This window comes from Harpegnathos saltator, unplaced genomic scaffold (assembly GCF_003227715.2).
Source record: "Harpegnathos saltator strain DR-91 unplaced genomic scaffold, Hsal_v8.6 scaffold41, whole genome shotgun sequence".
Taxonomy (NCBI): domain Eukaryota; kingdom Metazoa; phylum Arthropoda; class Insecta; order Hymenoptera; family Formicidae; genus Harpegnathos; species Harpegnathos saltator.
In genome coordinates, this window is record NW_020230217.1 from 801411 (window position 1) to 821277 (window position 19867).

General features: G+C 49.4%; 1 protein-coding gene across 4 annotated transcripts in view; it reads right to left on the bottom strand.

The window, feature by feature from the left end:
- Window positions 1-19867, bottom strand: part of zfh2 (Zn finger homeodomain 2) — a 413801-nt gene that overhangs the window by 97217 nt on the left and 296717 nt on the right. For all 4 annotated transcript variants that reach the window (XM_025301293.1, XM_025301292.1, XM_025301294.1 and 1 more), the window contains one exon: window positions 17929-18400. In XM_025301293.1, coding sequence (XP_025157078.1) covers window positions 17929-18400 — 472 coding nt within the window. The remainder of the gene's footprint in view (window positions 1-17928; window positions 18401-19867) is intronic.

Here is a 19867-nt window from a genome sequence, read left to right on the forward strand (position 1 = left end):
GGTTATTAATGCGGCCCCTTAAATACAGCTTCGAGCGTCGAGCCGGATAAGTCTAATAACAGTCTTCCGACTTGAGGAAAGTGTCACGGGCTTGCCATGCTAATTTGCCAAGCTCAAGCGAGTCCGCCGGTCTCGCCGTCGCTCTGTTTATTTGCCGAGCGACACGCGACGAGAGGCCGCGCCGCCTCGTCTCCTCCGAAAAGTTCCTGCCGTTCCTCTCAACTGCCGTTCGTCGCGGTTGAGTATCGCTGTTGGTAAGAATGAATCCGTATTGATCACACTTGAGAAGCCTCGGTCTCTCTACCGCCCTTGCCGCCCCCGTCTCCACCTTACCCCCAGCGGAGATATGAATTCCTAATATACGAAGCCCTCTCACCCGCCGGCCCCCCCCTCTCTTTTCGCCATGCTCTCGAATCTCCTATCGACGGCGGGAAGCTCGAAAAACTTAGTTACGTCTGGCGTCTCTGGCCGCGATCCAACGGCAATCACAGCCATCTTTAATTCCTTTCTTCTGTCTAGCGGATGACTTATGTCCGGCGAAAAAGACTCCTTTTTATGGTCCCGGCGCGAAAGGAAGCGCGCGCGGTCTCGCATACACATTATAATAGTTTACGACACCTGGCTGCAGTCGCGACTAATTGACTGCCCACCGCGCGACGGCGATTGTGCCGCGTGTTTCTTAGAGAAGCGCCGACGGGTCTTCTCGTTCCGCGCGACGAAGTCGGATATTTCGATCCGGGAACACAGAAATAGTCGCTTCGAGACCGACGTGGTCGTCAGCTGACGCGTCGCGCGTCTCTGTCTCTGTCTCTCCCGATTGAACCATCCCGCGTATTCACGATGCCGAGCGCGTCGACTGAATTTTGTGAATTCTCAGGAGAAAAACATTCGATCTTATCTCGGACGTGCTCCTTTTCCTACCCCTCGACGCGGGGGAGGCGTGTCGACCTGTCTCTCTTCTTCCAGGCCGCGCCGTATAATTTTCAGACTCATGTCACAGCGGCGCGCGTCGCAATAACGGCGGCGCTGAATTATCCGAATAATTGCCGAGAGAGAGAGAGAGAGAGAGAGAGAGAGAGAGAGAGAGAGAGGAGAGCGCGCTCGCAGACAACCTGCCGCAGAAACAATAATGCGGCGACCGGATCGTCATTACCAGGCCCCGTGGAGTTATTATAAGCGAGTTAGGACGACAGCACGGCGGATCGTTAGGTTCACCTCGGTCGTGCCGAGAAGAGGAGAGGAGAGACGGCGGACGGGAAAACAGTTGAAAATTGTCGTAGGCGAGAGGCGGAGGCTCGCACTTGTCGCCGGCCGCTGACGAGCCAGGCAAACAGGCGGGCAGGAAAGAGAGAGAGAGAGAGAGAGAGAGAGAGAGAGAGAGAGAGAGTGAGAGAGAGAGAGAGAGGGGGGGGGAGAGAGAGAGAAAACAGTTATTCGTGCGTCAACTTGGAGGAACGAGCGAAGCCACGCGTATCCGTAAACGCACATGAATCGTAACGGAACGACACTCCGTCCGCAGGAGGAGCGAGGCTGCTCCTTATCGCGCACTTTCCTTCTCGGAAACGCGGATCGGCCGTCCGCGTTCACGGCTATCAAGACGCCGTGCTCTCTGATTATGTAAGGCGCCCGCGACTCGGGCGAGTGAATCGCGCGAGCGCCGGATTATCCTCGCAGGACACCCGGCGGCGGCGGCAGCGGTGGCGGCGATGGTCGGTACCTCACCACGCAGCGTCGTCGAGCGAAACCGATACGTTAAGTGTCGCTGTCAGAAGTGTCGCGATTCCCCCTTTTGCGATCTCCCCCCTCCCTCTCCTCCTGCCCCCGCGAGGAAGAGTGGCAGACGAGAGAGAGAGAGAGAGAGAAAGAGAGAGAGAGAGAGAGAGAGAGAGAGAGAGAGAGAGAGAGAGAGAGAGAGAGAGAGAGAGAGAGAGAGAGAGGGAGGGAGAGAGAGAGAGAGAGAAAAAGGGGAAGCACGGCGGCCGTTGAAATCGGCCGCGAAGTTATTCCGTAATTTCTCGTCGCTCGGTCACGCGGCACCGAGGCCTGCCTGTAACTAACCGTATTTACGGTATAGACAGCTGCGGGCAATGGGCGAACAACTATGTGCCGACGTCACGTACGGGCCGCGACGAGACGAGGCATGACGTTCCTTCCGTGTCTCGTAACTCGGAAATCGCGTTTCGCGCGATCCTCGTCGCGCAGCGGCCGCGCGCGGCTGCGATAATCACGAGCGACGCGTTAAAGCGCCCGAGAGAGAGAGAGAGAGAGAGAGAGAGAGAGAGGGAGATTTGATTGGATTGATTGGTTTGTTATACCGTCCTGGAGCGAATCCACCCAGGACAGAAGGTAGTATTGAATTTTCGCGGCAAACGTCAAGAACGAAGAATGCGCGTTACAAAATGCCTAAATAAACGTGTCTCATTTTTTAAAATATATCCTGTACAGAGGAAGAGAGAGAGGGCGGGGGAGGAACGAAACTATCTTTATCCGCCGAGGCTCTCGTTAGAACTCCTCCCGCCGGATCGTTCCGCGACGACGACGACGACGACGACGACGACGACGACGGCGACGACGACGATGACGGCGCGGCCGAGACCAGCTTCGGTCGTCGTGAATGGTGGCGTGGAATGCGGTAAAGCAAATAGGCTCCTCTCTCGCGGGCGAATAGCTAATTACGCTTCTTGGCATTCCTGTTTCTGGTTAGGCGAACGACGCCGGCCGCGGCTAGGCAGTCGGGCTGTTCTTCGGCGAAAGAGTGAGTGCGGCGGCGCGCCGCGCGAGGAATTACAAGCTAATCCTCGACTCGTAGGAGGACACGAGCGGCCGCGGTCGTCCGACCAAGACGAGGAGGCAGCAGCAGCAGCGAGAGGATGAGGAGGGCTCCACGCAAACCCCCCCGCAGCCCTCTCTTCGTCCTTCCCTCATCCTCCGCTGCTCATCACCTTATCCTCCTCATCGTCTCTCTCGCCTGTCTCGCTTTCTCTCTCTCTCTCTCTCTCTCTCTCTCTCTCTCTCTCGCCGCGCTCTCGTCCTCTCCTCTCGGCCGTAATGGCGTTGTTTAATGTTTAATCATACCCGCCGTGCGCTCGCGGTATAATCAGAGTATAATTCAGACAACAACATCAACCACCGACCACCACCGCCGACAGGTCCGCGCGTCGGTGAGCGCGAGGGTTCGCGAGCTGCGGTCGTCGGCGGCGGCGACAGCGGTACCGAGGGATCGACGCTGTTCTACGTGTGCCTCTTTACCTCCTCGGCCTGCCTGACGTCCCTCTTTCGAATTCGCGACGACTGGCGAGAGCGTGATACCGCGGGTTACGCGTGCACCTCGAACGGGGCGAGGACTTGAATTTTGCTTAACCGAAATAAGCGCGAGCGACACCCGAAGGATAGTGCTTACGTGCGCGCGTAATGATTGCTTCAAGCGATTACTTTGATTCGAGTGCCCGTTGCACCGACTGATAATTAATTTCGACGGTGGATGAAATTCGTATTTTTACACCCTGATTATATGGATATCATGTGACTGGTGATTATTAAAATATTGTGCATTATTCGAATTTAGAATGCACGTTTAATTGTTTTCTATCATTGAAATACACTGTCGACGCAAAGATATAACGATCGTCACTGTTCACTAGAAAATTCCGCGAGGAAAAGAGAAATCTCGTGGCGTATGATTGGCGGCGGATGCTGTATATATTTGTCTCTCGTTTAAAACTACATCAGTCTCTCCCGACTTTAATAAATTCGTCCCTGAAGAAGTTGATGAATTCACACGAGTGACGAGTTTCTTTCGGCCGATATTCAGGTAAACATCGTTATCCCTTACGAAGGGATCAGCCGGCAGGAAGTTTACAAAAGCACCGCGCGTCAGTCTTCTTCAGAAGTGAGAATCAACGCTTCCGGTTCTTCGAAGGCCCAAAGATGCCGATTCGCGTGAACGCGGTGTTAACGCAGCGCGACGCGTCTTTCGACGGGCGAATACGCCGAGATGACGACTAGCTCTACATCAGAGCGAAGTAAAACGGTAGTTGCGCCTCGACTTTGCCAGGCCGAAGTCCGTCGATTACCAAAACCTCCTGTCTGTCGATTCGCGCGGCCATCATAAATTAACTCTTTGTCGCACGTTTCTTTCTAATAAATATAATTTTGTGAAGCTTGTTTGTTACTCGGGGGTCTTTAGGGTCGCTGAATACAAATTCGGTGTGAAAAATACAAAATTCAAAGTTCTTATCGAAAACTCAAAATGCCAGAGCTATGACGGATATATACGGCAAGGTTCGGTTGACACCCCGGTCAGGTTGCGCGGTTCTCAAGCGCAGTCAACTTGTTTCATTTCTATAATTATGTTCGCCATTTGAGATCGGTCATTTTGAATTTTTTTGTATTTTTCGCACCGGATTCATATTCAGCGACTTAAAAAACCCCCGAATAGCAAGTTTCAAGCAAATCCGACTGATTTTGAAAATTCCGTCCACCATATTGAGCCCGCCATTTGAAATTTTGCATTTTTCACACCGGATATTGTATTCAGTGAGCCCAAAAGTCCCCAGATAATGATTTTGAAGTATACGTTATTGCTTAAAATTTCATGTAAACGAATTTATTCTCTAAGAATGACAGTTTTGTGTTCAATATATGCTTATTAATAACAAATTATTTATTTGGAATGACTCTAAAAGTTGATGTATTAGTTAGAAGAATATTTTAGTGGTTCAACAATACCAAATACATCAAAGAAATGTATGAAAAATTTAAATTATTGGCAAAGCAAGCTTGGATGAGATAGGTGGCACTCTGGCCTCTGGGAGGACCGTTATGCAGCAAAGGGTTAAGACGTCACTTCTCGCGGATTCCACCTAGTCCGCTTCGCTAGCGCGCACAACTCTTTGAGGGTCTTTCCAATCTCCCACGTATCGCTCGAAAACGCGAGAAGTACGCAGGCAGCGAGCTGTTAATTCAATTGGCTAATTCAAATTGCGAGGCATCTATTTCATTCCCGCGCTGTCGAAATATATTCCGTCGCATCCTGCCGAGCTGAGTCACCGCCCGCGAGACTCGCGCGCCGTTAAGTTGGGCTTCTTTAACCCTTTCACTGTTAGTGGGAAGTATACTTTCCACCTTTTCTTGATTCAATTTTGCGTTGTAAATCACATAATTTTGAAGAACTAATCGGAGAATTGAGTTTTCCAGACAACTGAATAGTTGTTCAACATACTCCAGTAGGTTTTTATACCCAATTATTCATTTGTGATTATTTATAACAGATCAAAGGTGAAAAAATTTTTTTTGGGAAAAATCGATTCCTCGGAGAGTATTGAATGTAGAGGTCTGAAATTTTCACCAAATATTTTTCTGATGTTGTACAAAAACATATATTTTTTTCAGTATTTATTTGCAGGCTAGATTTTTGCACTTTTTAACTCTATTTTCCTAGTTTTTTCATTCTGTATCTCCATCTTATCCATACTCATCAATATTATTTTACTCAGAAGATTCGTAATCAGCGATTCGAAAAACCCGAATATATCATCAATAATAATCGGAATTTTTATCAATTTCGTACATTATGGTCGCTATATTGAATCTGCCATTTTGAATTTTGCCAATCTGACTTCAGATTCGTAAACATCGACCCGAAAAACTCATACACCATCAATAATAATTGGAATTTTCATTAATTTTGTACATCATGATCGCCATATTGAGTCCGCCATTTTGAATTTTGCAAATCTGACTGTAGATTCGTAAGCAGCGACCCAAAAAAAGGAAGGACTACCAAATATACGTATTTTAATAATTTTCTCAAGAAAAGTTAATTCAGCAGTGAAAGCAGTTAACAGCGCCGTCCTCGTGTAATCGGCTTTCACGTATCGAGGATCGCCACGGTTTCTAGTAATTAGCGATCGACCTTTCTTGCGTGCACGCGCGCGCGCGCGCGCGCGCGGCGCGTAGCGAGCGGCGGCGCGCATCGAGGCACTAAACGACCACCGCGGCCCCCTTTTTCGACCGGTCGGGCCCAAGGCCCGCGGTTATACTCGCCTTGCGCCGAGTCATGCGTGGAACTCCTGGCATCATCGCCATAACTCGTCGCCGGCTCGTGTTACCTTCTCGCTCGGACTTTACGGCACCGTCGTACTTGCCTCGAGTAACAACTCGGTCGTCGCGACGCATCCCTTCCTCTCCCTCTCGCCCTCCACCCTCGCAGACCTCCCGAAATGCGCGCCAACATTGCGCTCGCGTGGTCGAGAAGGAAAAATCGCGAGCGCGACGGGAGGAGTCTACGCGGCCGCGAGGAATCGTCGGATTAAAAGAGCGAGCGAGAGAGGGCGGAGAGGGGAGGGAGGGAAAAAACGAGTCGAGCACGTCGATTGTTCGCGGCTGCGAACCAAAGCGACTTTCATACACCTGCCGCGACACGTCGAACGATAAAACGTGTCCGGACGCTGCGGACACAAGAAAAGTTCTTCGCCGTCCCACCACTCCCCCCCGCTCTCCCTTTCTCTCTTTCTCTTTAATATCGCGCTTAAATTCGCGAAAGCCCAATCTCGAGCGCACGCACATACCCGCGCGCGCGTGCGCGCGCGCACTCGCCCGATCCGTTCAAATATGTCGATGTCATGGTCATTAATTAACGTACAAATTTTACGGCGGAACCCGCGAAATTCGCCGGGCCCTTCGCGAGATTACCAGAGAGACCGACGGGAGTCCCCGTCGCAGACACCGGGAGCGATACTGGGGAGCCGCGCGCGTTCGTTCTTTCCGGTCGTGTCCGAAACGAGGTGATGATATGTGGGCCGAAGGTAGCGCGTCACGAGGATGCTGCCTGCCTGCCTGCCGACGAAGGAAGGAAGGATCGGCGTGGCTGGCTGGCTGGCTGGCTGGCTGGCTAGATGCTTGGGAATAACGTGGCACATTATAGTGAAGCATTAGAGTGGCCGGTAGCCGACCGGTGAGTTTTTTGCCGGATTCCAGTAGCGCCTTCGACAAACACACCGGTGGAGGAGGAGGAGGAGGAGGAGGCGAGAGGGCGGGAGGGAGGGAGGCTCTGCTCCTCTCTCGGTCCACTACTTTTACTAGGTTATCCACGAACGGTTATCTTCTCGTGACTCGTTCCGCTCGTCCGGCCGGCTCTCCTCCTCTCCTCCAGCAACGGCGCAGCGCCCCGTCGCCTTGCCCGGAGCGGAGAGCGGAGGCGGCGGAGGAGAGCCCAAAGAAAGCCCCGGAGGAATTCTACCGCCTCGTTGCCGCCCGTCCGCGGAGAAAGTGAAGCCGCCGCCGCCGCTGACGCTGGAGTCAGCCTCATCCGCGTATCGAGAGCGAATCGATACCTCGCTCACGGCCTTCGAGCGAGCGGGCGATTCGCGTGCTCACGCGCGCGAAAAGCTGCGGGTCCTCGGCCAAGACCGCGTTCCTCCTGCGCGCGCGCGCGCGCGCGCGTATGTGTGTTCCTCTTCTTCCTCCTGCTGTCGAGGAGGAGAGGGAGCCTCTTCTCAGCGAGTCGCGTCCTCGTCGGATGAATAGCGATCGAATCGAGATTCTCCCGTTGCTCTCGGGACGTAACACCGCGTGAAAGAGGATCGCGCCGGATGTAATCTGGCGCAATCATTCGACAAAGGACGGCGACACCGACACGACGACCCGCTCGAAATCTCGTTCGCTTCCTCCTTCTCGGCCTTCGTCTCGCTTTGAAACGACGCCGGACGAGCCGGTAACCGTAGTTTCACCGACGGTTAGGTACACCTCGCCCCCCCCCCCGCCCTGCAACACGGTAGTACATCGCCACCCCTCGCGCGCGCGCGCGAGCGTGTTTTTTTTTCTTTTCTTTCTCTCCTACATAATCCTCGCTCTGTCTCTTCTGCCTACCCTTCCCCCCCCTCCCCTTCTCTCCGCCTCCCCCTCCGCCGGTGCCGCTGCAGTTCTACCGATCCCCAGCTATGAGTCACGTAATAGTTTCTCCACATCGGCCCTAATGATTTATGCCTTCGGTCGGGTTTTATGTATTTCTGCGCAATGCGTGAGGCTCCGGCTTTTTTAGGTTCTCACCCTGCCGTCACCGGAGAACGGGCGAGAGAAGAGCGGAATGAGAAGGAGAGCGACAGAGCGAGAGAGAGAGAGAGAGAGAGAGAGAGAGAGAGAGAAAGGAAAGGGACAATCGTCGAGGGGGAAGGGAAGGCTTCAGGCAGAGGGAGAGAAAGAGAAAGAGAACGGTCATAAAGCGTCACCGAGTCTGGCGTAGCCTCGCGCTTCGCCACAGTTCAACACTACGCCGCGCAGCTTATATAGATCGATATAATTAATAGCTCAGCCACGGATCGGGTAACATATGGCTCGGGACAGGACACGCCGAGGAGACAGGCGCGGGTGAGGCAGCGCGAAAGGTGAGAGGAGACCGATTTCGAGGTCCTCCTTCGCCGCCGCTCGGTTTCGGAGTCGACCGCGAGGAAGCTCTAGAGAGGGGGGCAGAGGGAGAGAGAGAGAGAGAGAGAGAGAGAGAGAGAGAGAGAGAGAGAGAGAGAGAGAGAGAGAGAGAGAGAGAGAGAGAGAGAGAGAGAGAGAGAGAGAGAGCGAGCGGGCGAGCGAGAAAGGAAAGAAGGAGCGGTTCCAGCCGTTGAATCCAAAGGGATTAAAGACGAATACACGAAGGCCGCGAGGATACCGGACGTCGGGGAAAAAGGACGACTCCTTCGTCTCGCGGCATGCTAATTTCTACCTGGTGGCGTCCACGAGGCCCTACTCCTACTCACAGTGGGACTCGTTTCTCGCTTTTTCTCTCTCTCCCTCCCTCCCTCTCTCTTTCTGTCTCTCGAGTCCTTTGGACCCATACCGATCGACTTAATTATGCGATACTTCACAAAAGCACTTCCAAAGCGGATCCGTATAGATAGCGGAACGTGTTATTTCGATACCTCCGGACACGCCAGAGGGGCCGATATCCCGTCACGCGGGGGTAGTGTGCGCTTTGCCGGGCGAAGAGGGCGGCTCCCCGACATCGCAGAGTGTTAATTGCGAGAGTGCGGAACGAGGAACGGTGCGAGCGGAAACGATATGGCCGATCACGAGGCGATTGTACACAGCGGCGAGCGTAATCGCCGCCGACGATTGAGTCGTCGTCTCTCTTTCTCATTTAATCCCCCGTCTAAGCGTAGCCTAGCATCGGACCCGGTATTGAAGCAATGTTCTACCGCGCGCGCGCGCGCGCGGCGTTTAGAAGCGTCCGCGAGCGTTAACGCGGCGGAGTTTTTTCGCGCGGGAAGTGAAGAGCCATTTAGCAAGCGCGCCGTCGACTACCGCGGATAAAGCCGACGTGATCCTGATCTACGACGGGGGTAAGACTCGGTAATGAAGATAAAGTAATCCCGAGGCTGAAACATGCTCAATACCGGATGCATTCATAATTCCCTAAGCCAGCAGCGCGCTCCGAGCGCTGCCGAGCCGCGCGAGTTTCCTCGGCCGAGCGAGATTTTCGACGATTAATGAGCTCGACGCGACGTTCGCGCGTTGTGAATCCGCCACTCGCGGGAAAGCGCCTGCTTCGCTTCTTGTCTTTGTGCTTCGCGAAGTTACAATGTACGCTGCCATCATGGCATGTGCACGTTACACCGATGAAACAGCCTTAACACGTTCGGTGCAATTGGGTCACCAGTATCTAACTGTACACGTTTGTCCCGTCTTCTCCTGTACGTGCGCTTTGATATATCGTTGCCGCTCTCGTTTGAAAAATTAACGCATGATAAATTAATATCGCGTACGATTAGAGAATCCTAATAAACCATTTACATGATTGAAAGATTGCCAAGACGATGACAAGAACGTCAAGACAGTCTTGTAATTTCTTAAGAAGATTACTCAACACAAATCTCTCTCTCTCTCTCTCTCTCTCTCTCTCTCTCTCTCTCTCTCTCTCTCTCTCTCTCTCTATAACGATGTGTTTAGCAATTTTAATGGACGTTGAAGAAAACTAAGAAAAGTTTGATAAGCACTTATAACATTTTCTCCGTGTACAATGGTGGACAATCGTCAGTTACTTTTTGTACGAGTTTCGGAACGCGTTCATCCTGCCCAATAGGAGAATTTGCCTTCCAATGGGAAAGTTCTCCGATCGGACAAGGCAGAGGCGTTTCGAAAGTCACACAAAATATGCCGGACGAGCTCTTCTCTCGGACACGACTTCGTCGGACTCTCTTCGGTCCTCGACGTGCCCCGAAGCCGCGTCGTCGTCGAGACTTCCAGGCCTCGATCGAAGATTCGATTGTTGTCCAAGAGGCAAAGATTGCGAGACTCGAGATGTTTCTCGATCGCGGCAACGAGGCCGAATATAGCGCGATTCTTTTCCATCTTCTTCTTTATTAACGTTCCCATAAAGGCCGAGGGCTTACGGAAGGAGGAAGGCTCCGAGGAAGGCTCGCGAGGAAACACCGTGCTACAATTTGACGCACTGTGAAACGCCGCTGGAACGGGAGATCTCAGATTACCGGACGACTCAATATATCCACCGGACAACGTACCGAGGGCACACGCAACCGCGGCGCAACACCATCACCACCGGCGGCGGCGTCCTCCTCCTTCCATCGCGGACAAAGAGAGACACGCTCAATCCCAAGAGAGAAATTACCATTTGCATTTCCTCTGCCAATACGGCGCCACGTGCCTGCCGTGCGCGTCGCTCGCTCGCGCACCCTTCTCGTCGACGCTGAGGCGAAGCACGCGAGCGGAGCGAGAGCAGAGGAGAGTTTCCTCGCTCGCTCGTTCGCTCGCACGCCGTGTACTTTGCATAATTTCACGAATCGCGCGTATAATCGTTCCGCCGCCGCGCCGCGGCCGTCGATATTACAAAACGCGCGCTGCGAGCGAACACGACGGCGCGATGTGTATGTGCATGCGTATACACAGGGTGTCTGAGGCGACGACTTACAAATCTCTTGTGTACGAGTAGGTTGGGTCAAAAGTGGATGAAAAAGTCCTCTGCCACTTTGCGAACAAGAGCGTAAAATTCTGAATTATCGACTGAAAAAGATCCGGCGCGATCCCCGCCGTCGCGTGCTTGTAGGTTAGGTCCAATTGACGAGAGAAACGGGAAAGCCCCATGCTACTTCGCAATAATCATGTGGATGTCGAGTTATCAATTGGGGGAAATCGGCGAACGACAACGTGCGATAATGTCCTCCAATTAACAACCGAAAGTCCACGTCCATACAGCACAGAAAGTTGCAGCAACATTGCTACTACTTTTTGCAACAATGTTGCAGCAATGTTGCTGCAACTTCTGTACCGTATAGGCATAGTTATTTGCCAAATGCAACGCGACTTTTCCCTTCACTCCGACCTAATCTACAAAACGCATAACGGCAAAAATGGCGGCACACCCGCGCCGTATCGCGTGTAGGGTTGCCAGATGGCCTTGATTTTCAGGATTATCCCGGAATTTTTTGAAGCTTATCCCATTTCCCGAAATTTGTCTCTTGTCCTGGAAAATCAGAATTTCAAGAAAATTATAATTATAATATTCATGTTTTCAACTAGTACCGGAAAGAAATGTGAGAGCAATCGTTAGGATTTATAAGGTCGAAAAATTTGACGTGCGACACCTGAGAAACCATTCGTATAAGTAAAAGAGAAAAGGCCAATCATATGATTTATGTCCAAACTGCTCTTTGCTGGTATCCAATTCATACATTTATTCATTGCAAGTAAGCAACGACATCTCTTAACCGTCTTACCCCTCTATCTGTCAAATTTAACTAAAATTCTCTAATGACCTATTTTTCAACCTGAAAAATATCCCGGAAATAGTCATTTTGCATCTGGCAATCCTAATCGCGTGTCTGACGTCACCCGTCGATCTTCTTGAACCAACAACCCCGGATTTTGCACAAAACGGCAGAGGAACTTTTGCTCCAGCTTGGTCCGATCTCCACGGGAGATTTACGTGTCACCGCCAGCGACACCCTGTATACTTATCCGGCCGCGAACGCAGGTCGACATTAGCATACAGTTTTCGAGGTGACGCGCGCGCTTGCGGCGTCTATCCTCCGCGGAGGCGACACGTGGCCCGCCACGAGACGCGATCGCGGAAGGGTTCGACGTTCGTGAATTTTTTCTACGAGTCCTCGCCCTCGACCTTTCTCTGTCTTCCTCATCCTAGCTCGCGCTGAAACTTGCGTCAAGGTGCTCGAGTGGATGTTTAGACATAGGTAGACGAAAATATCGATGTGACACGTGCCGTGCGGCTCCCCTGTGTACTCAGCATTAGCATAGGATTTCAATGGCGACCCCACCGCGGCGATGGATCCTCCCGTCTCGCTCTTATTCTTCGGGGGCGCTTTCGCAGCCGCACGATCGCTTCGAGAGAGAGAGAGAGAGAGAGAGAGAGAGAGAGAGAGAGGGAGAGAGAGAGAGAGAGGGAGAGAGAGAGAGAGAGAGAGAGAGAGAGAGAGACCCGATCGGGCGCTCGTCGCCCTGGAGGAATCTTCCACGCATGGTTCTTGCGGAAGAAAGAAGCCGCTGCTCGTGTAACTCGCGAGGGCCCTCTCCTCCGGCGTCGCTCGGTTGGGTCGCGCGTTGCGTTAAAATGCCCGCTTGTTTGCCCGGCGATAAATATTCAAGAGAACGCGCGCGCAGATCTTCCCTGAGAGAGGAGGAAATGAGATAATGAGCTATAGCCGATACATAAAGCGTACGCGGTCTTCGGACGTGTTCTTTGCTCGCTACCTGACGATAGCGACGACTTCATAATGATCTTTACGTAGTGAGACTGGCCAGCTGCGCGTAGACGTAGTCATCGCTCGTGCTGGAGAAAAGAAGCGCGACGCGGCACGAAAGCAGCGCCGACAGCACTCCATCACTGGAAAATCAATTTTCTCAGCCGGATATCGGCGTCTATTGTTCCTCTCTTTCTCTCTCTCACTCTCTCTCTCTCTCTCTCTCTCTCTCTCTCTCTCTCTCTCCCTCTCTCTCCCTCCCTCTCACTCTCACTCTCTCTCTCTCTAGCTCTCGCTTTCTCGCTCTCTCCACTCCGTGCGTCTCCTTCTTCAATTCAGGGCGACCGATCGCCTCGGTCGTTTGGGGAATTTTATCGAAGCCGGCGGACGCCGAGCCGGACTGTCGATGAACGGCCATGACCACGCGCACAATGGTATACCGCGCGATCTCCTCGTCGTCGTTGGGTCTTGTTGTCGTCGCGTATCTCTTGGCCGCGTCGCTTTTGTTGCGGCCCCCGAGAGACGCCTCGAAAAATCACCGCGACTAATTAATACTCGCGCTTTTTGCCGGACTGACGTTGAACGGGCACGTTGGATTCCTCGATTTATCTCGCGCGGCTTCGCCGATCCCCGATGCTTATCTCCGTCTTGCTTGGGTCGATCTTTAGCTTCTCCATCGCGCTTGTCGGCGAGAGAGAGAGAGAGAGAGAGAGAGAGAGAGAGAAAGCATGAGAGAGGGAAGGAGGGAGGGAAGGAGAGAGAAGAAAACGATCGTGACGCCCGCGGAAAGTCTACTTTCTCGGATCGCAAGACCTCCGAGAGCCTTGTTGTATTGTAATTATTCGTCGGTCTCATTCGACTGGTCTTTGCCTGTTTGGATTTGATCGATGGAATCTCCCGATTCCATTTTGCGCCGCGCAAGCAGAATCGTCCCGTCGGGTAGAAAAATGATTCGAGAGCCACCATCGAGAGCGGCGACGGCCCTCGAGCGAGAACGGGTCACCTTAGTGCTTCCCTGTCACTTTTCATTTACTAAGCGGATGCGAATTAGTCTGCCAGTTTACAGCGCTACTAATCCGACCCGTGATCCGCCGCTACGATCGCGATCGTAGGCTTGGTTAGTGGGCGATCAATGCCGTGTGTGCCGATTTCTTCGGGATCTTAGCACCGCCGTGTTGACCGATCACGAGTTGTCTCGGGTTTCGACAATATAGTTTATGGTGGTTTGTGAGAAAAAGTTGTGCGCCGAGAACAAGGGTCGGGCAATGTTGAAAGCACAGCCGCTCGGTAACGCGTTAATTTTTGTTGACTGAGCAGAAATACGAGCTTACGGTATCAGACGTAGACTTGCAATTGAACGTCGCAGTTGCACGGAGAAAATATTGCAGTAAAAATTACGTTGATATTATATTTTGTTTCACGATAGTTTTGCCAAGCTGGACCGTATCGATACTGCAGTGCGAATTATCGGAGAAATAGTAAACGACAGAAGACGAAACATTCGGGTGACTGCAATATAGCGTGGTAAAAACCGACAAGTGTGGTATTTTTAAACAGGTATGTAGTTTCGGTCACATTTCTCCGCAGGATTGCAGAGATTGTTGTAATATTTGCTACAATATTTTTTCACGTGCATATTAATACGACTGGTATTCAATTGAGACGACGAGACATGTGTCAGCGAACATTTTCAGAGCGCCCCTTTACGGTCACTCAAATTTATCCGAAAATTTCAGAGTCGGGGAACGTGCAATTGCGCCGTTTGCCTCCGCTCGTTCCGATCCAGTTAAACGACACGATCCGCAACAATCGCGACTTACCAAAGTGTTTTCGATGCAATCCTCCAGTGACGGAGATCAAGAGAGGATATTTGTGAGGTGTGGGAAACTAAAAATTTGCAAAACACAAGAAGAAAACAGAAAAGATAATTTTGTAATACATTTATTTTAGACTAGAGGAAAAATAATATAATATTAATAATATAAAATAATAATAATAATTAATAGATAATAACTATATAATAATTATAATAATGATAATAATAATAATAATAATAATAATAATAATAATAATGATAAACTATATACATAAAAGTTATCGCGGTGAAGAGACTATGTGTTTCGATGTGAATAACATTGTACATATACGCGGGTGTACTTACGTAGCTGAAATGAATGAGCGTGTATACGTATCGTGTGGGTGAGGAAAGGAAAGCGAGAAGCGAAGCCACACCCTCGTCAGTTACAAATACGCAAAGTAAAATAAAATAAATCCGAAGGAGAAGGGAGAAAGAGGGGGAGAGAAAGAGAGAGAAGTAAACGGACGCGCGCGCGCGCACCGCCAGCTGTTCAAGGTCGAGACATCCGGTTTCCGAGTCCAATCGGACGCGTGGGCAGACGAGAGCGTGATCATCACAAAGGAGGCTCATCATAAATAACTAACGCGCAAAAACAAAATAATAATTAATAGTGCTTACGGGCGTGTGATCGACGTCGTCGTCGTCGTCGTCGTCGTCGTCGTCGTCGTCGTCGTCGTCATCGTCCTCGTCGTCGTGTTAATGGCAGACAAACGCGTCATGGCGCGACGCGCGGCGACGATGGGAACGGTGCTTGTTAACGCTAACGCGATTCGGTATCGTCGAAAGCCTTAGGACGTAATGCAATGGCCGAGCACCGGGCTGAGAGAGCGCGTACTCGTGTGTAACGACTGACGATCTTTTTGCACGCGTACACATATGCGTGTGCACGCCAGTGAAGCCAGCCTAAATCATCATTCGTTATTCGCGTGAGTTTCTCTTTCTTCGCCTGGCCCGGTACCGTCCGATGGGCGCCCGCGAGAACGAGCTCTCTGTCTCGCGGCCGTGTTCTGGACACGTAGCGAACGATAAATATCCGGTCGATCCAAATTTTGCCTTTGTCACGTATATGAGTGCGTCATACACGCGTGACGTTGCTTCAGCGCGGAAGAAGCAGAATACGGCCCCAGATCCCGGACCCGAGCGAGGATCTGCGAAGTATGTACAGTTTTGTCCGTGCGCTGGACGCGCAGCGAGAGAGAGAAATTGGGGTCTTGGGGAGAGGGGAGGGGAGGGGGGAAGGCGTCGAGATGTTGGAATGGCTTCGCATAAGTAATGTCGATCATAATGACGGGAGGATATGTCGCGATGATAAGAACTTAAATATATATATGTATATATGTATATTTATATTTATATGTATATATATATATATGTATGTATATATATATATATATATATATATAAAATAAAATGTATTCTCCCTCTTCTCTCCGGCGCTATACTACGCTCTCGATCGAAATACTTGGCGTAACTCAAATAGACAAGGCTAAACCTTACGTGTGTAAGATGTAGTAATAATAAAAATAGCTTCAACGCGTAATTTGGAAATATACAGTGCGCTCGTTGGAGCGTACAGGCAAAACTTGCTACTGATTACAAAATATCCGTTTCCTCGGAGGGGAAACGAAAAGAAAGGAAAACGAAAACAAAAATAAAATAAAATAAAACAGGAAGAGAAAAGAAAGAAAAGAAATTCAATTAGATTTAATCGATTTCCACTTAACTCTGCACACATATTCGTCTCTCATTCAAATGTTCACTCTTACTCTCGCAGTCGCACACGCAGATTACTTATTGTTTTACTTCATTGCCTTCATTCTCACGCTCACACTAAAATAGGCATCTCATAGGAACTTTCAGTATTGCGCTTAGCTCTGGATATATTATATATATTCGGGCTATATATATATATATATTTTTTTTTATATATAAAAATCTTGACAAATATTCCAAGCAAGCCGCAGTTGTGATTGGGCCCCCTAGGATATCACACAGGCCCGATTTTACACTGATAAAGATAAAGTGACACGCGATACACAAAGGATACGTACACAACATACAACGACGTAACGCCCGCAAGTTCGAAATTCCTTGTCGCGGCGCTAGTCCATTAGTGTGGAACATCAACGAGAGAACACGAACATTACAAGATCATTCTTCGTGAGCTCATAACGGTAAGCGCACTGGTGTGGCAGAGAGGCGAAACTTTTTTTGACCGGGAGCGCTCTTTCCCTTCGGATATCCTCCGTTACGCGCATCGAGCGTTTCGCTCGCCCTTCTTTGCGTAGGGAGGATACGAAGCGATAAACACGAGAAATCCGCTCGTTTCGATCAGTGACGAATTTCGAACCTCACTGGCATCCTACGTTCGCTCATGAGTCGGGATGGGATCAAGTTCGGTATCTCGCTCGTGAATCTTGCCCGATTCCACGGCTACACATCATTTCGTTAAAAGCGGAATGGCGTTCCTAAATATCACGGTGATACGTCACGATTGAGAGCGTCTGACGATGAACAAGAGCGCGGTTCTTGAGGTATGATGCAATATGAACCAAACAGCGATAACTAAACAGCCGTCGCGAACCGGTGATCGGCTTAACACTTTTATCGAAGTTCAGCAAATGCATTCAAAAGCAAGGAAAAGGCTCAAGTTCAAGACACTTCTATCTGGGACGATATCTTGTTTCTTTCTTTCTTTCTTTCTTTCATTCTTTCTTTCTTTCTTTTCTTTCTTTTTTTTTTCTCGTAGCGTTATCTTATTCGCGATGGGAAGTTGTCAAAATTGTTAATAATCTAAAAAAAAATGTCAATTTGTACGTCTTTAGGTCAATAAAGTCGAGAGGATCAACTTGACTGCGAGAGCCAAAAGAGCTCTTCTAGACTGGCACTCGTTGTTGACGTCTCGTTTTTCAAGTGTTTGCATATATAAGTATATATTTATATGTGTGTTAACGAATAATAATAACAAGATATATAACGAGAATAATTCACAGGCGCGCGCGTTTTATTTACACTTTCTCTTTAAATATTATTTATTATAAACTTTTTTCTCTCACAGGTAATTTCTTTGCTCAGGTAAATTTTTCTCTTCAGGTAAATAAGTTGCGATAAAAAGTACCGTCGTACGAATGAAAGTATTAGATATAAGAAACGTATCACATAACATTTTGCGATCCCATCGTTTCGACCGGCTAACTGACACGATGCATCCCCGGATAGACTGATAGAATCATTGGCCCTGAATATCCTTTTGCCCCATATTCCGTTACATTTGTTTTGAGCGTGGTGCTGCGTTACACTACTTCCGAATGCTCGTACTTGATCCCGTCCCTATTCACGAGTCTAAGAGGTCAGCCAGACACTCACCAGCCGTGGTCGTAGTTGTGCTCGTAGCAGCGCCTGCGGGGTGTTGCTGCTGCTGCGATTGGAACATTGCCGTAGGGTGGAGGAACAAGGATCCGTACATCATATTTTCGTCCGCCTGCTGTTGTTGCTGCTGCTGCTGCTGCTGGTTGACTTGCTGACTAACAGCGGCGACCACTGACGAGTTGCCAATACCTGAGACGCCAACGGCGCCACTACCGCCGACTACGATGGGTGCCCCAGGCGTGGGTGGCACGAGGCTGCCCTCTTCGACAGCGACACGCACTGACTCGATATGCCGCCGCGAGAACACGTGCTCTTGAAGAGGGGTCTTGGCCGAATAACGCACGGAGCACAACCTACACTCATCGGGCCCGGTCGGCCCGCGGTGTGGCTGCACTGCTGATCCCTCTGCCGGAAGGCCAGCTGCTAGTCTGGCCTTCTTCTCTTTGGCCCGGGCGTTCTGAAACCAGACCTGCACCTCATCTCCGGTTAGTCTTTACCCAGTGTCAACAAGTTCTAGTCGCGAATTTATTGGTTTGGCAACTAAATAATTGCGAATTTTTTTAGAAGAAAATAAAAGACAATTTTTTCATGGAATGAAATAACCTTATGCAGTAATGTATTGTCCATTTTTATCAATGACCTTTTGCCATCTTTCAGGCAGCATCATAATTCCGCGTTTATTAAACTTCTGGTTTTTATTGGCAGAAAACTTAACCAAGTGCGATTTGACATCATCATCATTATTGAAATTCTTACCATTTAAGAAGTTTTGCAAAGAACGAAATAAATAATAATTTGATGGTGCAAGGTCAGGACTATATGGTGGATGTGGCAACACATCCCAAACAAGCTCCAATAATTTTTGCCGAGGGACCAAAGATGTGTGTAACCTTGCATTGTCATAGTGGAACACAATACGATTTGCCAATTCTGGTTGCTTTTCTGGAATTGCATTGTTCAGTTTGGTTAGTTGTGGAATGTATATATCTGAATTGATCGTTTGGTTGCGTGGTAAAAGTTCAAAGTAGACAATTCCTTTGTAATCCCATCAAACTGATGACATAACTTTCTTTTGATGAATGTCAACTTGTTTGCGTTGGTTCATCTTGATTCTTGCTTGCTCCACGATCTTTTTTTCGATTGACATTGGTGTAAACAACCTATTTTTCGTCGCCAGTTATCAATCGTTTCAAAAATGGACCATTTTCGTTACGTTTCATAAGCAAATCGCAGATGGCGATGCGTTGCGTTAAGTGAATTTCTTTAAATTCATGGAGGAATCCATAAATCGAGTTTTTTTACACAGTCAAGTAGTTTCAAACGCTTTTCAACGCTTTGTATATATGTGACACATCAAGCTTCTCTGCAATCTCACGTGTTATGCTATGACGATCCGCATCGATTATTGCTTTGATTTGGTCGTCATCAACTTCACCTGGACGACCAGAGCGTTGTTCATCTTTGAGTGAAAAATCACTCAGAACGAAATTTAGCAAACCAATTTTGACACTGCCGTTCTTTTAAAGCTTTGTCACCATACACAGCACATAACTTTTTGTGAGCTTGCAATGCGTTTTTTCCTTTGCGGAAGTAAGACAGCAAAATATGATGAAAATGCTCGTTTTACTTTGCCATTCTTCAACCGATACCAAATAAAAACTACACAACCGATCGATACAATTTTTTTACTGAATGCCAATTGAAGTACCAATTATTAAACAACAATACGGGTTCGACAATCCGAATACGTAAATATACCTAAAAATTCAACTAACGCCATCTATCAGTGAAATTCGTAATTAATTGCCAACCCAATATATTCGTTTGTTCTAGAATTTTTTCGACTTTGAAAAAGACAAAAAGGGGAAAGAGAGAGAGAGAGGATGCAGGTACGCGTGTCTTGCAGCGTGTAGCAAAAGTTGAACCGCCAATCTTA